This window comes from Xenopus laevis, chromosome 6L (assembly GCF_017654675.1).
Source record: "Xenopus laevis strain J_2021 chromosome 6L, Xenopus_laevis_v10.1, whole genome shotgun sequence".
NCBI classification, from domain to species: Eukaryota; Metazoa; Chordata; class Amphibia; order Anura; family Pipidae; genus Xenopus; species Xenopus laevis.
The window spans coordinates 31,612,428-31,633,325 of NC_054381.1; the positions used below are offsets into that span (position 1 = coordinate 31,612,428).

Here is a 20,898-nt window from a genome sequence, read left to right on the forward strand (position 1 = left end):
GTTCACATGGTTGAGTTATTTAATAAATGACAAATTACTGTGTGAAGATACTTCTTTATGGTATGTATTTGATTATATTCATCTCACTCACACACCACCTCTAAATTGGGGCAGTGTAATCTTCAAAACAAGTAGGTATGAGATCCGTTATCCAGAAACCCATTATCCAGAAAGCACAAATTATGGAATGACCATCTTCCATAGACTTCATTTTATACAAATAATCCAATTTTTTTTTAAATGATTTCCCTTTTCTCTGTAATAATAAAACAGTAGCTTGTACTTGATCCAAACTAAGATATAATTATTCCTTATTGGAAGCAAAACCAGCCTATTGGGTTTATTTAATGTTTACATGATTTTCTAGTAGACTTAAGGTATGAAGATCCAAATTACAGAAAGATCTGTTATCTGGAAAACCCCAGGTCCCGCGCATACAGGTCCCATACCTGTAGTGTGCAGCGCCACCACTAAAATAATTAACAGAAACAGAAAAGCAGTTTTATGATTAAACCTCCAACAATACATTGATGTTACCATTGAATTTAGTTCTGATTGGTTATGTATGACATGTAACATTTCTGGCTTATTCCTACAGGCAACCTGCATGGATTCTAGAATCATTTTTGTGCTTTGTAGTACAGGTATGGGACCTGTTTTCTAGAATGCTCGGGACCTGGGGTATTCCGGACAACGGATCTTTCTGTAATACCTTTATTCTACCAAATTAAGATTTAAACATGAATTAAACCCAGTAGGATTGTTTTGTCATCAATTAGGATTAATTCTATTTTACAAGAAACAGCGATGTGGTAATGGCGGAGCTCATCCCATGCATCGCGATGTGTCTGCTCAAGCCGATACATTGATATCATACTAGACTCCAAGAATGCTTTGATTAACGCTCCGCAGCGGTAATAGTGGTTTAATTCTATCTTAGTTTGGAGTACAAGGCACTATTTTAGAATTACAGAGAAAAAGGAAATAATTTAAAAAAAAAATTTGGATCAATTTGCGAGACAACCTTTCCATAATTCAGAGCTTTCTGAATAACGGGTTTCCAGGGATCCTATACCTGTAGTAGTCTAACACAGTCAGTAAATAGAAGTTTAAGGCACATGATGAATAGGGTGGAGTAGGGTTGTGTTAGGTCCCCAGCAAGGGCTCAAGCCTATGATTAAGTGTCAGACAGACCTGAAAAGCTAAGGTTTGAGATGTTTGTTCATTAAACATCTTTCTATTTTTGAACAAAGAATAAATACATTTTGAACGGATCCCATACTTGTACAACTTTGGGCCAACTAGATGCAATTTATAGGATTATATAGCTTCTCTTTTGCCCTCCCCGACCCTAATTCGCATATGCAAATTTGGATTCCAATTCAGCTCAGTATTTGGCCGAATCTTTCACGATGGATTCAGGGTTCAGCCGAATCTCAAAATAGTGGACTCTGAGCGTCCCTATTCATTTTATGTCTATGAATGGGTTATCCCAGTCAGAATCCATCAGAATGGGGGCTTAATATTTCACGACCAAAAACCCATCCATGCCTGAATCACATATCCTTTTCCCAGACTAGCACTGCTCATCCTCCCCCATTCTGCAATAATGCAATGACGTTAGACCTTTGAATGTCCAGCATCAATCACAGGGCTCATTAGCTCATTCTGCATTACATTGCAAGTATTTATTTCCTACTTAGATTATTTAGTTGCTTCCTCATTCAATTAAATGGCTTCTGCTTCTCTGAGAACCCAGGTAAAACCCATGTGCTCCGATCCATAGCATTCATTTAACTCTTGCAGTATGAGTATTTATAATCTGGATGCCGGTTCAACATTGCTATATTGAGACGTATGCCTTTAACAGCCGTGCTCCCAGATTCAGTGTTGCAGATGAAAGGGGAAATTACTTTAGTACAATAACATGTTTCAATCACATAATGACTGTTAGCTAGATCATTCTTCAAAACTGTCATTATGTGACCAAAGTGCAGTTCATTTGAAAGTAAACTGGATTTTCAAGAGGCTCCATAAATGTATCATTGTCATTAATTTATAAAGCTCCATCTAGATAATCGGTGCTGCAGAAAGATGTAATTCTGATACAGGAGCTTAGAGGCTAAATAATTCAGGGAACAGTGGAGACGGAAAGATTTCATAACTATACTGAAATAGAGGGGAGAGTAGCTTGTTGAGTCTGTACCCAGGATCGAGGGGAAAATGGCTATTATTTAAAGGATTCCTTCAGCTTTTAGTTAGTATGTGTGTGGCCGGCAGTAGTGGTGTCCCAGGATGAGATGTCCACAAGCTGCCAACATAGCAGTATAGTAATCTAGGTTGGAAAAAGGTACTCATCCATTCCATTCAACATTTTTGTCTAAATGCCTAACTGCTAGTTGATCCAGAGGAAGGCAAAAAACCCTCCAATGAAGCCTCTGCAATTGCCAATTGAGTGGGAAAAAACTCTTTTTCTGACCTAAAGTGCCTGACCTAAAAACAGCACCTTTAAGACCATAAAGGAGTCAGTATTAAGGTGGCCAAACACATACAGACATTATCGTACAATATTTGGCGCATATATGGTGGAAGACGAGCCGACTGATATTGTCAAAAGATTTGGATAGTGATTGGCCATGTCAGAACATTTTGATTGTGCCGCCTTTGAAGTTGCTGGGATATCGGTCAGTGTTTACTGCTGAAAACTATACCCCCCGAACAATGTAAGTCTGTATAAAAACATATTGCATAAAACAGCTCATATGTAAAACTCTGTTTCATGTAATTAAACCATTTTCATAATAATATATTTTTTTAGTATGTGCAATTGGGTAATCCTAAATAAAAAACTGGCATTTATTTATAAAAAAAAAATAAGACCCGCCCCCTTGGATCCTAGTATTCACGGTGCACACAAACATACCAAACATGTTAGGTCACATCAGCCAATTAACAAACATGGTTCTGTCTTTTGCTTCCACGCTTATTCCTGTTACAGTTAGAGTTGTAGTATTTCTGGTCAGGTGATCTCTGTATGTAAAAGGGCAATATTTACTTAATATATTTATATATTCTAGTTTGGTAAGATTCTTTAATATGATATAAACTGTTGCTTAAATATTCATTTTGGGTGTAAAGTTTTCCTTAAAGGCTTAAAGGGTTTTTCACCATTAAATTAACTTCTAGTATGGTGTTGATTTAGTGAAACAATTTGCAGTTGGTTGTTTTCAGCACCTTTTTGATTGCCAGGATCAAAGTTACCCTAGAAACCAGGCAGTGATTTAAATGAGAGACTGGAAGATGAGTAGGAGAGGTCCTAAATAGAAGGAAGAGTAGTAAAAAGTATATATAACCGTTAAATTGTAGCCTTACAGAGCAATATCACTTTTTTTGGCAGACAGGGTCAGTGAACAACAGTTCTATGCAGGTTAACTTAAAGTGAATTTAAAAGGTGAACCACCCCTTTAAACAGTCCTACAAAAGTTGGTGATCTTGCTAGAAGAAAGAAAGCACTGAAAAGACAAAATTATAATGTACAGACTAAGTAGGTTTAATGAAAGCTTTTGTAGACCTCTGCCACACCCTTGTTCCCACTAAAATTAATGTTTGATGTTTCTCTGCCGGGCAACAACTTAATGATATTACATTCCACATTTATTATTTATATCTTCTCAATGGTTAAGTCAAATGGTATGTACATTACACTAATGATAAGGAGCATTACAGGGAAATACACCCAGAAACCTCTTTTTTTTTTTTTTTTTGCACCATGAAGTTAGTGTAATTCTAAGTAAAATGGACAGTTGTTGAAAAATTCAGTGGATTAAAAGATATCTGTATAAGTGCAATTGCTACTGAAAGCAGGGCATGTCTGGATTTTTATATTCTCTGTTCTTATATGGGTCTATGTAAATAACACATACGGTAACACAAATCCTTTACGACATACAGAGCAGTGCCCCCTAGTGGGTAAAATTTATAATCAAATGTTACATTTGACACGCTAGTCCCTTATTCCCCTAAAAGTATTTGTGAAGCTGCATTTTAGAAAGCTGCATGACAAGACTTACTGACACTGTTGATACACTTGAATATACATGAAATGACAGCTTAAAATGGTAGATTTTAGTATGTTATAGAATGTTCAAGCAGCTTTGCTTTCCGTCTTAATTAATTAGTAATCTGCCTTCTGTCTCGTTCCAGTTTTCAATTGGGGGGGTCACTGATCATGTCAACCAAAAAAACTGTTGCTCGGTGACGCTACAATGATATTGTTGCTGTAAACCTTTATTGCTTATCTACCTTTTCAAGCCCTCACCTATTCATATTCCAATTTCTCATTTAAATCACTGCCTGGTTGGGAAAATAAGACCAGAGCAACCAGATAGCTGCTGAAATAACAAAATGGAGAGCTTCTAAAGGTGGCCATACACTATAACTGGGATCCCCAACCTTTTTCGCCTGTGAGCAACATTCAGATGTAAAAAGAGTCAGGGAGCAACACAAGCATTAAAAATTGTTCCTGGATGGAGCCAAATAAGGCTGTGAGTGGCTATTGGTAGCTCCTATGTGGACTGGCAGTCTACAGGAGGCTGTTTAGTAGTACATCTGTTTTTTATGCAATCAAAACTTGCCTCCAAGCCAAGAATTAAATAATGAGCACCTACATTTAGGCCACTGAGAGCAACATCCAAGGGTTTGGGGAGCAACATGTTTCTCACGAGCTACTGGTTGGGGATCACTGCACTATAACATCCGCTCGTTTCGCAGGGTCGCCGAACGAGCGCATCTTAACCAGATATGCCCACTAACGGCTGGGTGGTATCGGATGAATCCGAACGTTTGGCTGGACTGGGACCGAACTATTGGATTACAATATTACAAATGGTCTCCAACTGGTTGAAGAGCCGCATCAACTAGCATCAATCTTGACCGATCGATATCTGGCCGATTTTTGGCCTGATATCGATCTGGAGGACCCATCGGGAGCCCCCACACATGGGCAGATAAACTGCCGAATAAGTTTAAAGAACCGGTATCGGCAGCTTTAATCTGGCCGTGTATAGTGTGTGGCTAACCTTAAGCAAATACTAAGGGGAACATTCGAGTTTTTGAGTTGTTTTTTTTCATCAAAAACTTACATTTTCTGGATTATAGCTTGACCCTGGATATAGCTTGAATCTAAAACCTTTTGAGGTCATGTAGGAATCAATGGCGGAGATCCCTTGAACCACTAATGGTAACACCCTTCATGATTTTCGAGGTTTTTTTTCGTAAGGTTTTGCCCGAAAACTCAATCTCAAAATCATTTTAAGTGATTAAAGTTTTGTCCCTGCGGAAAACACGATTAATTCAGGTTTTCCGTTTTGGCAACTCGAACTTGCAGAATCAAGTTTTTTCCATTCGAGTTTTTTCTTAAATAAGAAACCATTAAAGTTGTGAGATCATTGGAGGTATAAAAAAAACTATATCATTGCACCTTTGATAAATAACCCCCCTAAATAACTGAAAAATCATCATAAAAAAAACGAAGACCAACTGCAAATTGTCTGGGTATCACTGTCTGCATTGTACTAAACGTTAATTTAAAGGTAAACTACCCCTTTTAAAAATACAAACAAAAACAATATATGCATTTGCATGTCCCCTGCATTTCAATATTTTTTGGTTAAATCGATGGTTTTTGAAAGTGACCAACTGCACTGAAAAATCTTATGACCAAAATCAGTTTTCTGTGTCTGCTTACACCTATAGTTATTGAAGGGCATGATAAAAGTCTGTATGCTGTGCAGCTTTAATATCATCATCATCATTTATTTATATAGCTCATATTGACTAGTGCTGTGCTTGAAGAGTATGTGCCTCAGATAAAGACTAGGCTACTTGAGCTCTGTTGGATGTTAGCCACACACTATAATCAGCTGTGACAGTTCAGCCATTATCTCATCTGCTCATCACATATCAACTTCCAACTAATCTGTGTACATTACAAGATATTACATAAGCAGCAGGGCCCTCATAATCCGCCTTAACTGGAGCACAAACAACACGCTCTTTGCTTTGCCCTTCCAGTGACATGTGTACCCTTGAGAATATATATAGATATAGATATAGATATATATAGACAATTACAAGAGTCCTCAGCACTCCCCATTATCAATATATTTAAGACAGACATTTTGTGCATATACTGCTGCTGAAAAATTCCTTACCCTTTAAACAAAACAGGGATTGTTTGTCCATATATTGCAATATATTTAAGCTGGCCAACTACGTCAAAGTCTTCCCATATCTGGCCAGTCCTATGCTCAATTTTCATCTGATTCATAAAGAATTCTATAGTTTCATTATACATTTTATAAAAGGGACGAATACGTTTTACCTGCAACTTACTAGCTGCTTTCAAAGTAAAACTCCCAAACTTGGCTGCCCTTTTATTAGACACCAGTGGGATCACCTGACTATAGTTGGAGAGGGTGGGAGCTACAACATGGAGCTGGTCACTGCTCCTGTAGAACTATAACAAACAAGGGAAAGTTGTGCTCACCACTAGTTTTTAAAACCATTAGGCGCTTTTTTAACACTTTTTCCAGTTCAATTATTTTCAGGTTGTTCCCCAGAAATAAAGACTTTTTTCAATTGCTTTCCATCATTTATTTTTTTCCAAAATCTAAGTTCAAAGTTGAATGTTCCTGTCTCTGTTGTTTGAGTCTGGCAGCGCAGTAGTTCAGGTGCAGACTCTGAACTGTTATAAATTTGCAACATTTCATTGATACATTTTTAAGAACTATCTCTGGAGTATTAGCAACTATTGTAACAGTTCTAACAGCTGCCTTTAATGAAACTAAAAGAGGACAAAGATAAGAAATGTATCAACTAAATGTATCAATTTAGAAAAGTCTACAGGGTTGGTGACCCCCTCCCTCCCAGAGCTGCTTTAGAAGGTGAAAATCACACTTTACATCTTAATATTAGAAACACGGTCACACATAGAAGGTAGTTAAAAAAAAAAAGTCATTATTTCTGGTGATCTGACTGAAAACAACTAGTTGTTTGAAGGTGAACAACCCCTTTAACCAACTGTTAAGTATATTGCCCTTTTATATCTCTTGCCTTTAACCACCATTTCGTGATGGTCTGTGTGATGCCTCCGAGATCACCTGACCAGAAATAATGCAGCTCTAACTCTAACATGAAGTGTAGAAGCAAACGACATAACTCTGTCTTTTAATTGGCTCATGTGACATAACATTTATGGTTTGTTTGTATGCACCGTGAATCATACAATCCCAGGGGGGGCGGCCCTTATTTTTTAAAATGGCAATTTTCTATTTTGGATTACCCAATGGCACATACTACTAAAAAAAAAGTATATTATTATGAAAATGGTTTATTTACATGAAGCAGGGTTTTACACATGAGCTGTTTTATGCAATATCTTTTTATAGAGACCTACATTGTTCGGGGGGTATCTAGGAAATATATTATCCAAAAACACTCTGCCCGCTTGGTTCAGGAAAAGGGTGCAACTTTCCTCAATCAGGTCACCGATATCCTGATATCTATAACTCGATTTATAAGGAAATGAGGAGAGCACTCTGCAAGCAAATTAATGCTGTGGTTATCCTTTTATTAGTTGACTACTTGTACACAACATGTTTCAGGCCTATATGCCCTTTATCGGGGGGTATAGTTTTCCTTTAAAAAGAAAAAATCCTTTTATTGTGCAAAACCACAGTTTCGATCACATTCAGATCTTAATGAAGATTTGATACAATGACATGGTACAGGTATGGATCTGCTCTGGGCCTGGGGTTCTTTCTGTAATTTGTATCTCCATATCTTAAGTCTACTAGAAAAGCTTTTAAACATTTATAAAATCAAATAGGATTGTTTTGGCTCCAATTAGGATTCATTATATCTTAATTGGGTTCAAATACAAGGTAATGTTTTATTATTACAGAGAAAATCGCTTCTTAAAACTTGAATTATTTGATTAAAATGGAATCTATTGGAGATGGCTTTCTTGTAACTCAGAGATTTCTGGTTAACGGGATTCTGGGATAATTGGTCCCCATTACAATCCACTGAATGAATAGTATAGAGGGTGTGTGTATATATATATATATATATATATAGATATATATATATAGATATATATATATATATATATATAGATATATATATATAGAGATATATAGAGGTTTGTTTGCAAGGATCCGCACACCAATGTTTTCATCAAAATAAGTGTTTTATTTGGTACATAGATCCATCTATGTACCAAATAAAACACTTATTTTGATGAAAACATTGGTGTGCGGATCCTTGCAAACAAACCTCTATATGAATTTTTGGACCCTGCACCCACAAAGATTAAACAAAGTCCGGTCTTCAGAGTGCGGACGTTTGACACAGATTTTATATATATATATATATATATATATATATATATATATATATATATATATATATATATATATATATATATATATATATATATATATATACATACACAGACCAAAAGGTGCACACCGTTTACTTCGGTACATACCTGGGTGCCTGCCGAGTTTAGGTATGTATATGTATGCAGAATGGCGGCACTCACAGGGTTTTTAGTCAAAAATAAAAAGTTTTTTATTAATCTCAACGTTTCGATCGAAACGTTGAGATTAATAAAAAACTTTTTATTTTTGACTAAAAACCCTGTGAGTGCCGCCTTTCTGCATACATATATATATATATATATATATATATATATATATACATAGAATGGACCAGCACACCGTTTTCTTCAATCAAACGTGTTTATTCAATACACACTGTGCATCCAACGTTTCGGCCCGCATCCGGGCCTTTATCAAGGATATTTTATCCTTGATAAAGGCCCGGATGCGGGCCGAAACGTTGGATGCACAGTGTGTATTGAATAAACACCGAATAAACGGTGTGCTGGTCCATTCTATGCATATATAAAGACTTTGACCGAGCACCCGGACTGGAGAAAAAAGAGGACAGAGTGCAGGTGTTTGTATTATAATATATATATATATATATATATATATATATATATATATATATATATATATATATATATATATATATATATATATATATATATATATATATATAATTTCTGTTGCCTCTTACTTTGTCTCATTGCTCTGGAGAAACTGTTTTTTTTAATGGAAAAATTGTTTGTATTTTTAACTGCAGGGCATTTCTGTCTGTGAAGGATGGTAACCCCAACAAGCGCAACATTCACAACGAGAGCTCTATGCACATGCTATGTATGGGTTCTCACATCATGATATCAGATGGTGGCGTCGACCACCGATTACCCCGGCTTGATGATCGCAGGAGGTCTGAATGTTTGAGGATGATTCTAGAATGGAAAGGTGCAAAACTTGACCGAGGGGAATATGAGAGAGCTGCACTTGATGCCACAGACAATAAAAAAAACACCCCCTTGCACTATGCTGCTGCCTCAGGGATGAAAACTTGTGTAGAGGTAAAGGAATGCAAAAAATGCAATGAACAGCCTTATGCACACTTTGACTTAATGGAGATATTTGTGCTATATTTTGTTGTACATTAAAAAGCCTATGAACTTAATCATTTACACATAAAGTTCATAGTGTGCATGCATAGTATATAAAAAAAACGTTCTCATTTTTAGTCTACTATGTATGTGTCCCAAGACACACAGGAGGATTGCTGGGGTGTAGTCACAGACGGTGGCTCTTAAAGGGGTGGTTCATCTTGAAGTTAACTTTTAGTTTATCATGGAATGGCCAATTCAAAGCAACTTTTCAATTGGTCTTCATTATTTATTTTGTATAGTTTTTGAACGATTTGCCTTTTCCTCCTGCCTCTTTTCAGCTTTCTAATTGGGGTCACTGACCCCATCTAAAAACAAATGCTCTGTAAGGCTACACTTTTATTGTTATTGCTACTTTTTATTAATCGTCTTTCTATTCAGGCCCTCTCCTACTCATATTGCAGATCAAATGCAACTTGCACCCTAGCAACCTGATTGCTGAAATAGCAGACTGGCGAACTGCAAAATAAAATTATCTCAAAAACCACAAATAATAAAAAATGAAAACCAATTGCAAATTGTCTCAGAATGTCAGTCTCTATCTACATCATACTAAACGTTAACTCAAAGGTGAACAACTCCTTTAAGGAATGTAGGACCTTAGGCTGTGCCAATTTTAGCAGACAGGAGCACTGGCCCATGGTCTAAGGTATGTAATTTTATTATACTATTGATTATCACTTTATTTGTCCTTTGATCTGCGCTATTTCTATATATTGACCTTAGTCAAGGCCTAAACTGCAAACTTTGCAAATCACATCATCATAGTAGATGGGGAAACAAAACAAGTACAAATAATTATTGATGAAATCAATGCAAAAGATAATTAAGTTATAGTTGTCCTGCCCATGGCTATCAACAGGGGGGGGACAGACTGAAGCCCAAAGTTTGTTCTTGCAGGGCACCAACCCACGGGACCAGCAGTTAACAGGGTTTCTCCTACATCATATCTTTGCAGCTGTTAGTAAAAAGTGGTAGTGACTTGTTTGCTGAAAATGAAAATAAAGATACCCCTTGCGACTGCGCTGAGAAACAGCATCACAAAGAGCTTGCACTCAAACTGGAATCCCAGATGGTCTTCTCCCGTGATCCTGAGGCTGACGAAATTGAAGCAGAATATGCTGCATTAGACAAGCGTGAGGTAAGCCTGAGCTAGTCTCACTTTCCTTCTATGTCATAAATATTCATTTCTGCAGCTTGCCTATGTAGAGATCCCTTACAGCAACTTTGTTTGGGCAAAACTGTATATGGCAAGGGTAAAACTTTAGGTCTAGGGTGACAGTGGGATTATTTTCACTGTACTTGCCCTCCCGCTTTCCTGTATAAACAGGGCAGTCTGTTCAGAACTCTCAATCTACCTTTACAAACAAACACCTTCCTTCTCTAAGCAGCAGCCAATGTTGCCCTTATGTCATTATCAGGTGCTTCTCAATGGACTGGTAATTAGTTTTATCAGCTCCTTTGACGTTCTTCAGCATCAGGAAATGAAACTGCCTCCATATTCTTGTCTAGTGCCAGAAATAAAAGAATCCATATATAGTTCTTAATTAAAACAATTGGCATAACGAAGGATCAGCAAAAGCTCTATTCATTCAACTCAAGTAATATAAGGGAGTAGATTGCATCTCTAAGTTCACTTTATACTGTATCTCCATGCAAAGTGTGTTATGTTTTACATTTTTTCAGTGGGGGGGGGGTTCCTCTTGTACATGGTCAATTTTAATTTTCTTTCCAAAAGGCCTAGCAGAATTCTACAATAGTTATAAAAAATAACTATTTTTAAGGGAGTTCTGACTGCCCTCTTAGAAGAGAATATGACATTAAAACTGATAAAATGATTATGGCTTTGATAGTTCTTTATTTTAGGAGCTACGTGTAACCTCAACCTTAAGATTAAATTACGCATGGCTTCATTTCAGTAGTTTTAAAGGGCATCTGTTGCCCTAAAATATTTTCCCCCACCAAAGGTGCAGGCTAATAGAGCCCACAACTCAGATTTGGGGTAACCATAGTTTCTTTTGTTTTTTAAAAAAATTGTCCCTACCAGCGATAGGATAATCGTACTGGGAAGGAGCTCCAGGTGCAAGCAGCCATGTTGAGCTGCTGACATCTTGCACATAATGAGCAATTGCGGTATTCGCTCATTCTGTACATGCGTGTGCGCCAACATGGCCGCTCGAACTGGGAGCTCCCTCCTGGCGCGGGTGTCCTAGAGTTGATGGGGGGCAAATTTTAACAGACTAGTTACCCCCAACCAGAGTGTGGGCTTTGGTGGGGGAAAGTATTTTAGGGTAACAGGTGCCCTTTAAGGGATCAGGGAAAAATGGAAAATGTTACGCTGAGTAAAATGTTACTCTGACATTAAAGTTGTCCTTTATTTGTAAACAAAAGTAGTATTTTCTTTCCCTGCTCTGCTCCTGAAACTTTGTAGCAGAAATCCTCAGTGCATTGTGCTTCACAATTCTCTTCCACTACATGATTTCAGAATTCAGAACTACCTGAAAAAGACGCAGACAGATTTACAAATAACTTAAAATCCATTCAAGATTAATCTATGATTAACCTATGCATAGAATTACAATTTCTTGCCTTGGGCTAAATCTTATTTTGCTTTACAGAATGTTCATATTAGAAGTATTGATCCATACCATTTGCCAATGGCACTACACCGTTGACAGTGGCTAGACATGTTTGCCTTGAGCCCTTGTTTTTAATATTGTATTGAAGTTTTACGTTGGACAGCTGTAAACCATCTCACCCTTTATATGAATGTGGATTTTGTTACTCAGCCTTTCAAATCTTTTTTTCCTAAGAAAGGCTTTATGAGACTTTAGGAAATTAAATATTGTTACACAGTGTTTCACCAGATGTGCCCACAGTGATGTCATTACCCTTCCCCATTGGAGCCCTGCCGTGACCCCATCTAAAAGGAATTGTTCAGTGTAAAAATAAAAACTGGTTAAATAGATAGGCTGTGCAAAATAAAAAATGTTCTAACTATATTAGAACTGCTTCCTAGCCATAGTTCTGGCCCTGTAGGGCAGAGATTGAAGGACTTTCACAATATAAATAAATAAAGCAAATGGGAAATAAGCATACATGTTCTATATTACAGTAGAACCCCCATTTTCCAGGGGACCAGAAAAAAATGGTGTAAAATCCAGGAAAATATAAAATCTGGGAAAAGTATTATGCATAATATATAGCTGGGACCATAAAACAAAAATGTAAAATGAGGGGAAACATAAAGTGGACCTGTCACCCAGACACAAAAATCTGTATAATAAAAGTCCTTTTCAAATTAAACATGAAATCCAATTTCTATTTTTTATTAAAGCATTCGTAGCTGTTGTAAGCTCATTTAAAAATCTCAGCTGTCAATCAAAGAGGCAGGGCAGACAATTACTTTCACTTTCCATTCAGCACTTCCTAGATGTCACTGCTCTCCACACATTCCCCCAGTTCTCTTTACCATTTAATTGTGTAGCCAGGACATGGGAATGGACATCAGGTCCCCCATTCTGGTGCACAAACAAGATTCTGAGATGATACAAGGCTTGCCTTAATAACAGTGTCCACAGTGTACAATGGCTGCTGCCTGCTTGCTATCATTTTGAAATCCCAGACTGAAGGAAGCAAGATTCAAATAATTTATATAGTGTAATTAAAGTTCATTTTGCTTGACTAATGTGATAAAATAGGATTTTGAATAATTTTTTTGGGTGACGGGTTCCCTTTAAAATCAGGGGATGCAAAATTAAGGTTTCACTGTATTTATAAAAATAGCAGTTTACTGCCGTATGGGCTTGTTATGGAGTCGCGCATACATCAACTCGATGTTACCGAAATCATGTCACAATCTCACTCACAGCCAGAAGCCAGGGGACCTTTACTTCACCAAAGCTTTACCTGAAACCCTGAAGCAAGTGGGCCAGACTAGTAAGCCCCAGAAATAATAATTACTATAAACCTGATGCCTACTTATAGGTGCACGGGACTGCTTTGTTTTCTTGTTTCAATAAACAAAGAAGCGAATAGACATAACCAAAATTTGCTAACCTCTTGATCCCCTTTGGCACTTTTTTTGTCTGCATTGTAATTGCCTTCTACAATGAAGTTTCACAATCAATGCTGTTTATTACCAGACAGAAGCAAAAAAACTAGAAATGTGACATAATTCCTGATAACGGCGGCTAAATGATTAAATGATTCAATTAAAAGGGAACCGAGAATATGCAGTTTGCCGGCTTTATTATGACAATGATGCTGTGCAGAGTATCACTAATGTACCCACCTGATCCAGAACACAATAAGCTGATTAAGCAAACGTGATACGTTCATGCACGGCAACATTAGAACTGCTTTCCTCTGCATTGTTAATGACATTCATTTTATTCTGGGAGCATTTTCAGCCCTGAGAATTTTCATTTAGTCTCACTGATTTTTATCCTTAATTATCTTACCTTCAACTGAGCCAATGATCTCATATCCAGTACTAGAAACCGCAACAAAAACACCAAATTGGTGACTGCTGAGGGCTGATTGGTCAAATCTAATCTGTCTGGCAGTATATTGCTTATTGGTCCAGTAGGAAATCTATCCATAGAAATGGTGTGTGTGACAACTTAATGAATAAATCTGCTGCTTTTTTTTTTTACTAGACTCGCTGGACTAAAAACGACATGTTTCAGAAATGAAAAGATTTAGCAGAATGTGAAAAGGACTACATTTTAGGAGGAAAAAGGGCACTGAAGTCAGGAGCTTTTCTATATATAAAATTATCTCTATAAATATTTGCCAAATCGCAAAGGGGTTGTTCAACTTTGAGTTAACTTTTAGGGGCAGATTTATCAAGGGTCGAATTCCGAAGTAAAAAATACTTCGAAATTCGACCATCGAATTGAAATACTTTGAATGGTCGAATATTCGAGCGATTTTTACTTCGAATCGCAGTCAAAGTAAATTTGAAGTCGTAGTATCCTATCCTATCAGTATCAGATTTTATTTACTTTGAAAATTCCCTCGAATTCACTTCGACCCTTGATAAATCTGCCCCCTAGTATGATGTAGAGATCAATATTCTGAGACAATTTGCAATTGGTTTTCATGTTTTATCATTTGTGGTTCTGTGGAGTTATTTAGCTTTTTATTCAGCAGCTCTCCAGTTTGCAATTTCAGTAATCTGGTTGCTAGGGTCCAAATTACCCTAGCAACCGTACATTGATTTGAATTAGAGACATGAATAGGAGAGGGCCTGAAATAATAATCAAAGTAGCTGTTACAATAAATGTGTAGCTTTGCAGAACATTTGTTTTCTATGGGGTCAGTATAAACCATGCAAAATAAATAATGAAGACCAGTTGAAAAGTTTCTAAGAATTGGTCATTCTATAACATATGAAAAGTTAGCTGTAAGGTGAACCACCCCTTTAAGATTTAAAATTATAATTTACCGTATATACTCGCGTATAAGCCGAGTTTTTCAGCACCCAAAATGTGCTGAAAAACTTGACCTCGGCTTATACGCGGGTCAGCTAAATCCCTGCACATACCGTAGCCAGTCCCTCACCGGCCGCAGATACGAGGCTCCTTCCGCGGCCCCAACACACCTCCCTCTCCCATAGCGCATCGGGAGACGTAGCGCAGCTCCTTCGTCTGGTGACGTAGGAGGTTGTCGCTAGAGGTGTCATGGCTGCTCAGAAGATCAATGAGTTGCTGCACCTAGCAAAAGCAGAAAAAAGGTACCGTACCGACATACAAAGCTCTGTATTTATTGTCTTGAGCCTGTCAGCAGCAAAAATTCCCAAGCCATGCGATCGTTACCAAGGAATTAGTAGTAAACATGACTCAGACTCTGCATTATTCTGTGCAACAGCCGTGTTATTATGCACTCAATACACCAGCGTATGTGATGTACAATTTTCCATTCTATAAGGTTGCCTCTGATGCAGCTTATTGTAATAAATATAAAAACAAATATAGTCACTTACATTAAATAAGAGGAATGTCCAAAAAGGTGGGAGGTCACAGGGAAAACAAGTGGCAATTGTCCAGCTAATAGTTCTGACTCTTTTAAATCGTTTTAGATAGATTTCTATGCCATAAAACATGATTACACATTTACCGGTACCGTATATTCAATTTTGAAATCTGACATGGGGCCCCTAGGCTTATACACGAGTCAATAAATTTTTCCAGTTTTCTTAGGTAAATTAGGTACCTCGGCTTATACACGAGTATATACGGTATGTCTTAACAATCACTCCAAATTTTATCTTAATATTCTGTAAAAGTGCAGAAGAAGGCAGATAATGGAGTCAATATTATATATACCGTATATATATATATATATATATATATATATGTATATATAAGCTGTTCTCCTTATTTCTTTCCTTTTCTCTCTTTCAAAAGCCATATGAAGGATTGAGGCCCCAAGACTTGCGGCGTCTGAAGGACATGTTAATTGTAGAGACGGCAGATATGCTTCAGGCTCCTCTCTTCACAGCAGAGGCTTTGCTCCGCGCCCATGGTAATATTAAAGAGCTATTTTTATGTTTTCAAGGATAATTTAATATATAAAGGTGACTTTTGTAAAAGAAAAAGACGATTATGGCTCTATTTAAAGGCTCTTGCAGGAACACCTGTAATCCATTACTGCATCTCCCCCCTACTGTTGTAAACTTTTTAATTATCGAAATCCATAAAAATAGGTGACAGGCCAATTTATAAAGAACGATTGCAGCAAATGTTTGCTCTCAGGAAGCCATTTACTGTATAGAATAATCGTGCTGTTTATGCTGAGCGAAGAAGATTAATAACGTAGCAAAATGATGCACGAGGCTGAAGAGTTTTTTTATTATCTTCAAGTGTAGCAAAACCTACAGATACAGCCGTGGCATGCGGCACCATGTTTAGTCAATGCCCTAGCATTTGGCATCCCCTGTGATTTAAACTTTCCTTCTCTTTTAAAGGGATAGCTCACCTTTAAATTACCTTTTAGTATGATAAATACAGTAGTAGGCTGTTTTAATTATTTAACTTTTTGTTCAGCAACTCTCCAGCTTGGAATTTTAGCAGCAACCTGGTTGCTAGGGTACAATTTACTTTAGCATCTAAGCAGTTGTTTAAATGAGAGAGAGGATTATGGTTAAAGGAGAACTAACCCTCGACACAGTAACAACAGCTTCCCTTAGCTGCCTTCCACCCCCCCCTCACCTCCCCCTTCCTGCAACAGAAAGGTGCCCCTGGAAAAAACCTGAGCCTAAAATGCAGAGCTGCGCAGCAGAATTCCCCAGTGCCATCTTCTGCCCATTTACATTCTTTCGGGTCTCTTCGGCAACGCGAAGCGCGCAGGAGCATTCTCAGTTAAAGCTGATTCCTGACTAGGCCCAACCACGCATGCTCCACAGACTTAAAGGTTGAATTTCGAATTCATGTGAGTTTTTTTTTTTTAACTCTAATAAATTAAATTTTTCTTGAAATTCGTTTGGGAGGTTATTTCATATGTAAAACTCAAACTAATTTTACAGATTGAAAACTAATTAAGCTTGAGTATTGTCTCCGTCAGGAGGGTTAGTAACATCTTCAGATTGGTCACTGGACCTCTCCCATTGACTTAATACATGAACGTGGCAGGTTTTCAATGGCGAATAGTCAAATTTGAATTTTTAAAGGGGCCAGGTTTGATAAATCTCGAAATTTGAATTAAAATTCAAATCGTGTTTGAATTATTCACAATTTGAATTTAACAGTTTTGACCATAAAAAAAAAATCTATTTCATTTTTCAATTCGACCCTTAATAAATCTGCCCCTTAGTTTTGGCGGAGAATCCAGAAGAGAATGCAAACAGGCAGCTCTGCATTTTAGATTTAGGTTTTTTTTTTCAGGGGCACCTTCCTGTCTAATAGAAATTGCAGGGAGGGAGAGGTGAGGGGGGCGATGGAAGGCAGTTAAGGCAGGCTGTTGTTACTGGGCGGGGTTAGTTCTCCTTTAAGAGAAGGAATACAAACATAGTAATTAAGTTAACAACAATAATATTGTAACTTTACTAGGGATGCACCGAATCCACTATTTTGGATTAGGCTGAACTCCCGAATCCTTTGCAAAGTATTCGAGCCGAATCCTACTTTGCATATGCAAATTAGGGGTGGGAAGGGAAAACATTTTTTACTTTCTTGTTTTGTGTCAAAAAGTCATGCCCCTAATTTACATATGCAAATTCGAATTTGGTTCAACCGGGCAGAAGGTTTTGGTGAATCCGAATCCTGCTAAAAAAGGTCGAATCCCAAACTGAATCCTTGATTTAGTGCATCCCTAAACTTTACAGTCCCATTGGACAGAGGCAGAAGAGAAAGGTAAATAATTCAGAAACCATAAGAAATAAAAATGAAAACCAACAGAAAAATTGTTAAGCAAGGGTCATCCTATAACATGCTAAAAGTTATCTTAAAGGTGAACTAGCCCTTTAAGAGATAAATTTCCAGTCTTTTTATTGGAATTATATCACTTCTAGTGTAGAGAGCACAGTCACTATTTGCTTCTTTAATGCTAAAAGTATGTCTTATATTAATATTAATACTTTTGTAGTTGAGATCAACCTGTGCTTATATTTAAAGGCATACTGTGTATTTAAGTAACATTTTTTTATTCATTTTAGGGATGCACCGAATCCAGGATTCGATTAGGGATTCGGCCTTTTTCAGCAGGATTCATATTCGGCCGAATCCTTCTGCCCAGCAGAACTGAATCCTAATTTACTTATGCAAATTAGGAAAGGGGAGGGAAATCACAAAACAAGGGAGTAATAAAAGTTTTCACCTTCCGACCGATTTGGTTCGGTATTTGGCCAAATCTTTCGAGAAGGATTTGGGGGTTCCGCCAAATCCAAAATAGTGGATTCTGTAGATCCCTAATTTATGTATTCATTATTTTTACCTAAGGTTTAGGCCTTAGGTGACTTTTCATACCTTTTCGTTTGGGAGTGCCAGATCAATAGACAATGTGAATGGTACATGGCTGCCTTCCAGAGCTACAGGGATGAGTCAGCTCTGCTAATGGAGGCTGCTCTTCAGACGTTGCCTTAGAGATACTGCTGTAACCCAGTAATACAATTGCTTCCTTGTCACCTTCAATGCTTTTGGAAAGTGCTAATCATTAGTGAAGGAATGTATTCTGCCTTCTGAAGCCGCCTTCATTAAGGGACCGTGTCACAGAAACTAAATGCGTCGAGGGGATAATTGTTTTCCTGCTATAGAACACGAAGAAGCAGTTGTTTCACAGGAATCACATCCAAAGTAAATGCTGTACTGATGAGTCCGAAATTTAAAAACTATATTTAATTTGTGAAAGACAGGGTGACGATTGGCCACCGTTTCAGGGTTGAATTATTCAATTTAGCACATTAGAGTTTATTGATCCCAAACAATTGCAAATACTAATCCTATAACAGGATGGGGCTGTGCTCCTCTATTTGTCCTCTTGAATAGTTTGTGGGCCATTCAATATTGTGCTTGATGTAACTTCAAACATTCATATTTTATGTCCTGTTATTTTGAAGGACAGCTAGTTCCAAAAACGTATTCACAAATCTTTAGTAATATCAATAGCCAAAAGGTGGCTTGGCTTTTCCTGACCCAAGCTGCTGCTCCCAATATACTCCGCAACCAAAACACTTTGCCAGCTCTGTTTGTCCAGGGCTCAACCTACAGAGCTGTTATTGGGTATTTTCATATTATTTTCAAAAAGGCACACAGTGTACATCTACACACACGAAAGACATGCAAACACTTCTGCACACATACATGCACATGCTTATACACACTGGAACATATACATCCCCCTACACATGCAAACATACCATTTACCATGTATACTGCAAGGGGGTTTTTGCACTGTAGAAAATGTAAGGGCTGCACCATTCTTTGTCACCTCCAATGGCCATATTTGAGGAATAGTCTCCAAATAAACTCAAATCAACGAGATTACCAATATCTGCTAGTCTTGAGATGTATCTCCCAACTATTTCCTCTTGGTTTTTAATTAAAATACAGATTATTTGGCAAACAATCTGTGTGAAGGGAAGTTCACTTAACTCTCACCTCAATGCCAACCACCTGAATCAACTTAAAAGGCCATGGGGCTCATTTATTAACACTGGGGCAATTTGCACCTGGGCAGTAACCCATAGTAACGAAACGGTGATTATCTTGTTTTCAACCAGCCGCAGGTTGAGCACAGAAAGCAATAGTCTGATTGGTTGCCATGGGTTGCAGCTAGGATTGCCACCTGGCCGGTATTTTACCTGCCTGGCCGGTAAAAATGATGGTTGATCCCAATGTTATTAATAGGGAAAAATAATAAATATATAGGAAGACCGGTATTTTTTTCCGGAAAAGGTGGCAACCCTAGTTACAGCCCAGGAGCAAATTAGCCCAATGTTTATAAATGAGCCCCCCCTGACTTCACTTTGGAATGTGGCAGCAGTGATATCACTGCCTAATGCTTTAATCTATTTTGTTCATGAGGCACATATCTTTTAGTAAGGGTGTAGGCAGTGATGTAACTTCCATGGAGTGCAAGGAGTGCCCACACCCCCTTGGAGCACGCTGGAGTCACAATAGAGCAGACGGGAGGGGTACGTACGTCCAGCTGGTGATGGGCAGGTGCACATCCTTCAACCCCGCCCCTCCCCAGGTGATGGTAGTGCAGGGACATGAAAACAAGGGGGTGAATACTCGTTTTTTTGATGCATTGTACATGATGTTTTAGTTTGAGCCTCATACACTACTCAGCATTGCAAATTATTTGCAGGCATGTATACTATTGTAGTAGTATTATTATTATTATTATTATTAACATGTATTTTTAGAGCGCCAACATATTGTGCAGCACTGTAAATACAAAATAACAAATAAATCACATGAATTACATACATAGAACATACACAGTTACATACATAATGACCAGTATTGGTACAAAAGGTGAGGAAGGCCCCGTGCAAAAGAGCTTACAATAAGACAGAATTTAATTGACTATACTGAACATTATTGAAGAAGGTCACATTCACTGCCGGCCTGAATTTAGCCTGGCAAGAGGTGTTGCTATGTTTAAAGTGCATTCTGAAAAACCTAAGAGGACCATGCTATGCACAACCCTGTCTGATCAGTGCATACTCCCTTGATATATTTCCTGGCAGAGGTAGATCACTATACATTAGGTAGTATTAATATCATCAGACATTTCACTTGTTTTTTGGCTTTGTTTCTTTGCACATTTGACAAGAGAACAGATCTGACCGC

At 37.7% G+C, this 20,898-nt stretch overlaps 1 protein-coding gene across 2 annotated transcripts in view; it reads left to right on the forward strand.

The window, feature by feature from the left end:
- Nucleotides 1–20,898, forward strand: part of ankib1.L (ankyrin repeat and IBR domain containing 1 L homeolog) — a 95,862-nt gene that overhangs the window by 36,262 nt on the left and 38,702 nt on the right. For both annotated transcript variants that reach the window (XM_041565891.1, XM_041565892.1), the window contains exons 3-5: nucleotides 9,214–9,508; nucleotides 10,557–10,739; nucleotides 16,012–16,129. In XM_041565891.1, the coding sequence (XP_041421825.1) occupies nucleotides 9,214–9,508; nucleotides 10,557–10,739; nucleotides 16,012–16,129 (596 nt within the window). The remainder of the gene's footprint in view (nucleotides 1–9,213; nucleotides 9,509–10,556; nucleotides 10,740–16,011; nucleotides 16,130–20,898) is intronic.